At 39.0% G+C, this 9,181-nt stretch overlaps 1 protein-coding gene and 1 long non-coding RNA gene across 6 annotated transcripts in view; one reads left to right on the top strand and one right to left on the bottom strand.

Annotated features, from left to right (window-relative positions):
* The window catches only part of FAM204A (family with sequence similarity 204 member A), a 31,717-nt gene extending 27,246 nt beyond the window's left edge, over window positions 1–4,471 (bottom strand). The window contains exon 1 of one of the 3 annotated variants that reach the window (XM_006162048.3): window positions 4,255–4,471. In XM_006162048.3, coding sequence (XP_006162110.1) covers window positions 4,255–4,315 — 61 coding nt within the window. In that variant the 5' untranslated portion in view covers window positions 4,316–4,471. Of the gene's footprint in view, window positions 1–532; window positions 759–3,703; window positions 3,917–4,254 lie in introns of those variants that run through there. The other 2 variants (XM_027765741.1, XM_027765740.1) reach the window with 2 other exon arrangements.
* LOC102482330 (uncharacterized) overlaps window positions 4,453–9,181 on the top strand; it is a 51,659-nt gene continuing 46,930 nt past the window's right edge. For all 3 annotated transcript variants that reach the window (XR_001371410.1, XR_336522.2, XR_336521.2), the window contains exon 1: window positions 4,453–4,527. This is a non-coding gene — a long non-coding RNA (uncharacterized LOC102482330). The remainder of the gene's footprint in view (window positions 4,528–9,181) is intronic.

Below are 9,181 nucleotides of genomic sequence, written 5' to 3'. Positions count from 1 at the left end.
AGTAAGCTACAAGGCTTTGCCACTGGCATATAATATACCTTTACACTCATTATTCATGTAAGGACTAAGGACAGTAATAGATTCCAGATTTAGACTTCTTAGAATAGATGTTATAAATTACTGCTTCTTTTCCTGTCCCTAACATCTTTTACATGCCCACTGTATACCAGGCTCGCTCCAAGACCTCAAGGACAAAAGTACATAAAACAGGCAAAAATTCCTAGCTTCAATGAGTGACATTTATGAACATGGCAAGTTTCTATCAATATAGATGAGTATCACCAGCCTGGCCTTTAGATGTGACTGCTCATCAATGGCATGTGCCTCTCAAATAGGTAGGGGCACAGGTCTGCCCACTGGGCCACCGTTTTAGCCTTTCTGCAGGGTGCCAGTCTATGATCTGGGCACCTAAAAGTACTTCCCCCAGAGGCAGTCTCAGTTTCCCTGGAGAGGACATACCCTTACTCATCAGCCTTTAAGTAGTTAATTGATTTTATAAATAGCTTTTTTGGACTTTTTCAAAATTATCTACCTTTAGCCCCTGCTGATATGGTATTAAGAACTGCCTTTGGCCCAGCTGCAATGTTGGAAGAAGCCATATGGAAGACAGAGGATCACTTCCAGTCGACCTATAAATAAGTTTGTATACATGCACTCCCTTCATCCTGGATGGATGAAATGTTGGAGATATGGGGGTGCTGTGGCATGAGGCCCTGTTGAGGGTGTTGGTCATCCTCTCTCTCCCTCTGTCTGAAAAAAAGGAAAAAAAATATTGAAAAAAAAAATTGAAAAAAGAAAGAACTGCCCTCAACATGGCATTTGACTGATACAATAATTTCTTGGGTGTACCCACAGAAAAAATAAAAATTAGAACTTTTAAAAAGTGGAACCATCTCCAAACCCATAAAATAAGGCAAAATTCAAATAAGGTATGTTTCTGAATTCTATCTATTCTTGAAATATTTAAGAAACGTGTCATTTCCCTATGACTGCTAAATAAACAGAGAAAAACAAACAAAAATACAGTGGAGACTCCAAAGCCACTGATGAACACATAAGGAACTGCTGCCCAGCACCGTAGAGTCTGCAAATCGGAGCTGTCTGTGTCAGCAGCCGCTCACTGTAAATCAGCCAATATGGAGTGACTTTGAAAACAGGCCTTCTATTCATAGCATATACATGTCATTCATATAGTTCTGATGGTAGGCCTCCTGTTATTCCTATTTTGGCTGCTCTGGAGGATGATTCTTTATATCTTGGAAGTGTCTCTTACTCATGCCTTTCGGAGTGTGTTTCTTTATTTTAAAGCAGATAATCCAAAATCACCCTTTAACTGTGAAAATTCACTCAGGCATTCTCAAGAGATGTGGAACACCGGAGAAACAGAAACTTAATTTTTTTTTCATGTAGATTATAGCCAAGTCTATATAAGTCAATGTTATTAATTCATACGCTTTCAGTTTTTAGCCCGTAACCCAAATAATTTTTAATTATTTTAGCCCCAAGGAAAATGTAAATGATTCAAAATCCCTTTCTTCTCTATGGTTTTGAATATCACCTTCTTCATTTCATACATCTTCCACATCTGGAGTTAAAATTTATTCTATCACATGATTATTCTATAAAAATATTCTGTATGTACTATGTAGAACATATCTAGTCCTGGGTTGATACAATTTAATATGACGTGAAAATAGTGATGTTTCATCCTAGTCTGAATAGCTAGCTTTTCTTTCACTCCTGAAGACCAATTACAGAGTTATTTAGTACACTTGTGCAAATAACAGGGCACAGTTCAGAGGTTCCTAATGTAAGGTTTTTATTAATGCAAGGTTTTATTAAGTCTGTAAAGGGAATCTCTAAGCTAATTTCAATATTGTAAAATCTCCTATTTTATAGTTCCTCCCAGTGAGATTGTATCATCGACCTATACATGAGGAGACTTACATTCAATGAAGCATTATTCTTTACCTATATCAAAGACTTGGGTATAGGTCTGATTTCTTAAAGAAAAACAATTAATGAACATAGTTTTTAGTAGATACGACCTTTTAAAATAGCATCCAGGAAGATAGCAAATTATAATAAAGGGGGTTCTAGATTATGCAAGGATTGGGAACCCTAGTTATGGGGTGGAGGGAGACACTGTCTCAAAAGTCAGAAAGTGGTTTCCAATCCTGAGCAGCATGATTAGGGACAAGCCACTACATTTGTTTGGGTCTCCATTAAGCTATAAAAATGAAGGTTTGATGATCAGATGATCTCTGAGAAGTCGGGCAGTGCTAAAATATTTCTTGATAATCTTAATATTCTAAGTGCCCTAAATGATCAGTCCCTTGCAGTAACACTCCATTCTCTTTAAGATGCAATCCTGCTTAAACCTCAGAATTTCAGTAGACAAGGTTTCTCTCCTTTACCTAGCAATTCAGCCAATATTACTAGTCTGAATAGCTCTGCACCTCAGGTCACCAAGAAAGGGAAGAAATCCCAGTTACAACAGAGCACAGAAGAAACAGAACCAGGAAGAGAAAACAAAGGAGGCCACTGCTACATACGGCATACAAGTAATGCGGCAGATGCTGGTTCACCATTCATCATCACAAAAACCCTTCCACCAGGAATTACTATCTATACCCCTTTCACAGATGAGGTAACTGACTTACTTAAAGCATTGCAATCTGCTTATTTATCAAAAATAGGACTTTATGGCTCTCAGTTATAAACTTTTAGAAGGCTGAGTTATAAGAGGTAACAATATTCTTGAAGACAAAGGTTTGAGAATGGGTCTGAAGAATAATATTCTAGCCTGTAATTATAGACTTGTTGAAATTTGATTAAGAATAATTTTTCTGTACATTTTAAGTATAGTACATAAACATGTATACATCAAAGTCACATTCAGAGTTTTAAGTGATATTAGTATTTTCTGAAAGATTAGGCAGCTGCTTATAACCAAAATGTAAAAGGTAAAATCTGAACAGCTCAAAGGTAAATGTTTCCTGTCTCCAATATTCCATATTTAGCTCAAAGGTAAATGTTTCCTGTCTCCAATATCCCATATTTGAATTCCACTTTCATCAAGTGAAGTTTTATCCCCTATGTTTTGCTTTCAATTAGAAAATAATAGCAAAAATCTAAACCTTGTCTAAACTTAATCTTACTTCTAAAATAATCACATGCCACCACTCACAAGTCTAAAGATTTTATTACATAATTTACACGATAATCAGTTACTGTGACTTAGAATTAGTTCATTATTTTTAAACATGCAACGTCATTAATGCAAATGTCCTATTTACTTTGATGAAATAAATATGTTTCCTTTTCTTAAAAAGGTACAGAAAGTACAACTGAATCACAGTCTGAGTTCACATTTAAGCTGCCAATCTGGTTATCCAAATAAACCAGGATGAGCCTTCAAAAACTTCGTGGAAAAACGGGATTCAGTACGAGTTTCAGGGCCCCTCAAAATTTTAAATCCATGCAAGTTTTTGCATTATGCGCATTTTCCAAGAACATTTTGAAGACCTCTCATATCCAGCAGGATTGGCGTGTATGCATTTTTTTTTTCAATTAAAGAGCGTGTTTATAACGAAGCCTGGAAAACACTGCCCCAGACCCAAAATCCAGCATGGAAAAGATTAACAACTAACCAGTCACATTTCAAGGATCGTTAAGTTGATGTCGCTGTGAGGATACTTACAAGGTTCAAGATTGCAAGAGAGCGGCTCTACAAAGGTACACCTTTTCCCGCTTGTCTGCACACCCCGGAACTCTGCAGGCTGGCTGTCTGGCTCTCTGTCACACTCCAGTACCAGAAGGGGAAGAATCCCCTCCCAGGCACAGAACTGAGCGCTGCAGACTCCAGCGTAGGCCTGTCTAGCCTGCTGCCATGCCCAGAAACTGCAGCTGTTTTTCTGGGATACATCAATGGTAAACATGAGCGAGTTCCCCCAATCGGAAGCCTCCTCACCCCTTCTTCGCACTTTGGCTGGGGTCGGCCAGAGAAACCCTCACCTACTCCCAAGCTGGGAGGGGCGCCGCGACGCCCCTTTGGAGCTAAGCGGAGGGCAGCCCCCAGTCGCTCCCCGGGGCCCAGGCTGGGGGCTTTTCTAGCCCGCTCCCGGCGGCTCGCCGAGGACCTGTGACACTGTCCATGCCGACCCCCTCGACGGCCCCGAGCGAGCCCTCCCGGATCCATTACATCGGATCAGCAACCCGTTCGGAACCAGCCCGGCGATAAGCCGTACTCAACGGTCAGGAAGCGGCCGCCCGGCAGCCATTTTAAGAGCCTGTCAACATTGCGCCTTCTCATTGGTTCTAGCGTCTCAGCCAATGGGCAGGCGTTGTTCTGGGCCTCGGGTCGCCATGGTAACCGTCGTCGCTCTGGTTCCTTTTCAGTCAGCCTGAAGGAGGAAATTGCCCTTTTCTTCTTTTCTCTTTTCTCTCACCGTTTTTCTCTTTCTTCTCAACGTTTTTTTAAGGCTTTGTTCATTTTCCTTTCCAAGCGTACGTCGGTGCGTCGAGGTGAGGAAAGTGCTCACTGGGAATTGAACTTAGTTCCTTCTGCGAAAACCGAGACTCATTGGAGACGCGCTCTAAGCCCTTCAGGGAATGGTTCTCTCTCACTTTTCTTGCCCCTTCTTTCCTCCCTTTCTCTATATAGTTAGTGAACGCCCACACTCTGTTCTAAACGCCGTGCCCCCCCTCTTGTTAGTGGAACTCCGTCTGGACTCGCGATAACCGTCTGGTGACAGAGTCCAAGCGGCTTCGCAGACCCGCCCGCCCCGCGGCCTAGTCCACAAGTTGACGTGAAGGGTAGCGGAGGGGGCGACCTGAGATAAGGAAGATACGAGAAGAGAGCCCTGTGAAGACAGTAAAACAGCAAAATGTGATAGGGACTCGAGAATGGCTCTTTTAGAAATGCTTCAATGTCCCAAGACAGTGTTCTGTAATAATAGATTAAGAATACTACTTTCTTGTGTTGTGATGAATATATAAAAATGTATACCTAAAGCCTTTAGCACATGACTTGGCCCACAGTAATTTTGTTTTAGTTTTTTTGTTTGTTTATTTTTCATGACAGCACACATGCATGAGGAGAGAGAGAAAAGCACCTTCGTAGGGTTCCCTCATGCAGTGGTCTCTTTCCTGGTCCTCTAGGTCTTAAGGATTCTCTGTTTAGCATGGTTTGATGTCAACCCAGGGATCCAAACTTCAGTAAGCTATAGAACTTCTAGTCTTGCAAGGCACTTGTGTTACCTCTGCAGATAGCTGGACAGTTGTTGAACTTAACATCAAAAAGGACTTTTTTTTGAAGTGTTCTAAAAAGGTATTAAAAATTTTGTATTCCATTCGATAATACATCTCAATTTAGCACTTAACAAATGTTTAAGCCTACTACTTTACCCACTGCACCATCGAACCTCTGAGGTTTTCCAGAAAATGTGCCAAGCTTACGAAGTAGTTTTCTATATCCCCAGAATCTCGTAGTAAAATCTTAACTGGCAAGCTTGAGTCACTGAGGGCCCTTCTCATGCTCACATTCTCTGCTTCTAGAGTAGAAGGTAGGTTGAATGATTTGAGGGTCTATATGAAACTCTCCTGGCCAAATCTGTACAAATTCTCAATAAGGTTTTCCTTGAATCCAAATTCTATAAAACTTAAGTGAATAAAGAAAGGTTGTGTACAAAAGTACTGTTGTAGCTTTTGGCACTGGGTTTTTAAATTGTTTTAGTCTCCTTGCGCTGCCATAACAAAATACTACAGACTGTGTCGCTTCAATGACAAAAAAATATTTCTCACACATCTGTATGCTAGGAAGTCCAAGATCAACTTTCTAGCAAAGTACCTTTCGTTCTGAGGCCTTCTCTTGCTTGCAGGCAGTGCCATCACCCTCTGCTGACATGACTTCTTTGTTTGCGCTCTCTGGTCTCCCTCTCTGGTATCTCTCTTCTAAGGACATTAATCCTATCTAACCAAGGCTCTGTTCTTTAACCTTAATTCTTTAGAGTCCTATCTTCACATAAAATCATACCATGGATTAAGGCTTCAATATATAAATTTTGAGCGTACACACATATTTTTACACACACATTTTTTTCCATAATTTTGATGGTAGAAGTATGACTCAAATGGAGAAAGAGAGAGCAGAAATGTGGAATGAAGTAATAAGAAAGTAATGTAATGTTGGCATGTTAGAACTATCTGAATTGTTTCTATTTATAGTTAGTTAAAGAATGCTCATTATTGGGAACCAGCAGTTAGCATAATGGCTATGTCGCTGGACTCCCACGTAGTCCACCGCGGTTCGCATCTTGGACCAGGTGGCTTAGAACTCATCCCGGGCGCATGTGCGTGTGTGCCCAATATCCCGAGAGGAGAATGGAGGAGAAGGGATTGCTGTGTGACCATCCCCCCTGGGGGGTGACTTCTCGCTTTCTGTCTCTATGTCTCTCTCTGTCTGGCGAGCGCACACTCCCTATAGTGAAAATCTCTCCAAAAAAAAAAAAGAATGTTCATTATTTATTATATATACTGTGCAAGGGATAGAAGTGGAATGTAATTATGAATAGTCCAAAGACTTAAAAACACCAAATTTGGTATCAAAGGTTTTTAGAAAGTCATACTTCAAAAATACATATTTTTAAATTAAGTTCCTCAAGGGTTATTTGAGAATTCTCAGGTGTTTGATTGTTTACCATCTGACATTATTGGATTCCTGTAATAAACATAAATAATGGTTAAGACTTTTCTTCTGATTCCTGTTGTTAGACTTTCAGTTTCTGAATAGTATTGTTTGCCAGTTTTCTAGGGAAAATGTCAGTCATTTGATTTATTTTAATCAATAAATTTACCTTCCCTGCAGCAAATTCCTGCCCTGGAAACTTCCAAAGCCATTCATTTTATGAATGAAATACTTGTATTTGTGAGATTTCTATGAAACATAGAATTGTTGAGTACTTTTTACTAAATCTTAGTGAAATACCTGATGCAGCCAATGAATCGTTCTTAAATTGTGTTGCATCTGGCACTAATTTCAAGCATGTAAGTTTCGTTTAAATTCTCAACTCTATCTTTAAGAAAACAAAGCAGTTTTTCTTTTTCAAGAAATATTATAGTTTATGAATAGTTCTCCCTTTTATTTAATCTCCTCTTTTAGTGTAGAGAGTATAAGTCACACCCATGTTTTAAAAGATTAATTGGTGACTGCTAAATCTCTGATGAAAAATTTCTCCAAATATAATGAAATCCTTAAATATTTCTCAGTTGGAATAAGTGAATATAACTTTGTTGAATTATAATAAATATGCTTCTAGCTGAAACTAAGAAAGAAAATAATTTCTTCCTGTATAAAAAATGCCTCTTTTTGGAAAATGAAAAAGAGAAAGTGGCCTAACGACTTAGGCAAAAGAATTGAACCCAGGGAGTTCAAAATTTCAGGTATTATGTTGATTTCCTTCATTTCTAAGAGATGACAGTTTCTCTATCTGGACTTGGTTTTAAAGTTTGCAGATAGAAGCATCTGTAAACAATATTAATTTTCCACAGTAGCTGAATAACCAACTACTGTGACATCAGCAGGAGTTGATATTTGACAAATCAACATTTCTGTACTTTAGGATGTTGCCAAAGAAAAGCGTTTTGTTTTTTGTTTTTTGTTTTAATTGGTCATGTGTAGGACATTCACATTCTTTAGGTCCAACAAGTTGTACACAGAAAGAAGAAGGTTTATTGAGCATTTTGTATACCAGGTATTTTGCATCTAATATCTTGTGTAATCCTATGGCATATCTATTATTGTATCCACTATAGAGAGAAAGAAATTAAGACTTCAAGAATTTAAGAAACTTATCTAATGTCACACAGCTAATAATGTACAGACCCAGGATGGGGAAGTTTCCCTAGCCACGAAAGCTCACGCTCCCTCCACTGTTACATTCTGCCTTCTTTAAGAGGTTTCTGATAAATCCTAGCACAGTGCAGTCAATAAAGTATAGACATCATTACTGCCCAGTGGAGGTCTCAGGAGCAAAAAAATGTCCTCCTCTGCCTTCTCTCTTAGTACCTAGAAATCAGATCCCATCAGAAGCACCTGCTTCAGTCATTACAGGTTTGCTATATTGACCTCTAGGTTAGTTTTCCTTTTTTACCTGCATTTTCCAGAACACCCTTACTGCCTGATTAATCTTCCTAAATGGAACAATGTATTTAAAGCTTAAACAGATAAACTGACATAGAGTCAATGGTCGATAAATATCACTTTCCTTTTCTCATATGTAAGAACTAAGGAAAACAGAAATTAGTGATAGATTATCAGATTAGTATGTCAAAATCTTTGGGGTTCTTACTGTGTACCCGATTCCCAGTGATGTGCTAAGAACCGAGGATTCAGAAGAAGTATATAAAATAGCCTGTCAAGAAGCTTATAGTCCAGGACATGTAATATATATTTTTCGCCCTGAGTACTAAAATTGTATGCTTCATGATGTAAGCACAAAGTGTGAAAGACTAAAGATTGCAAAAGTAAACTAGATGACATTAGCACATACTATCTCCTTTGCCTGAGAGAGTACCTCTCTCTTATATCTATTGGACTTCTTTTCATCCTTGAAAACCTAAATTAAATATTAGCTCCTGAATTAAACCTTTTGATTTAGATAGCTCATGCCTTTCTTCTCTCTGCCTTCTCAATAGTTGATTCACAGCAGAACCAAGTCTTTATTTGCATTAAAATACAATTAGTTGTCTTGCCTTCTGTCTCTGATAAAGCAGAAGTGAGCTCCTGCATGACAGTGTTGGTTGTGTGGTAGGTGCTTTGAATGTTTGAGGAGAGAAGGTAAATGTTTGTGGAGAGAATGAATGGATGGCAGAAGTCGAGATGTCAAAGTATGGCGTAACCAGCAATAGAGAAGGTGGCTTAGGAGTATCACGTGAATGAACAAATGCAGAGTAGCAGAAATGCTATGATGTAGGGATGGCATAAGAAACCAGCTTAGGTCAGGCTATGAAGCCTCCTGAAGGAAAACAGACAAATCCTAACTTAAGGAATTATAGGATTCTAATCAAGGGAGTGACTAATGAAGCAGGCACATCAGGGAGGTTAATGTGGTTATAGTCTTGTGAAAATGAAAGATGGATTTGGGAGTAGTTGAACAACACAAAAGGCACCTAGCTTGAA

The sequence above is a fragment of the Tupaia chinensis genome, unplaced genomic scaffold (genome assembly GCF_000334495.1).
Source record: "Tupaia chinensis unplaced genomic scaffold, TupChi_1.0 Scaffold139602_1, whole genome shotgun sequence".
In the NCBI taxonomy this organism is placed as follows: domain Eukaryota; kingdom Metazoa; phylum Chordata; class Mammalia; order Scandentia; family Tupaiidae; genus Tupaia; species Tupaia belangeri.
The sequence above is the reverse complement of the archived record's forward strand: the minus strand, read 5'-3'. Positions and strand labels throughout refer to the sequence as shown.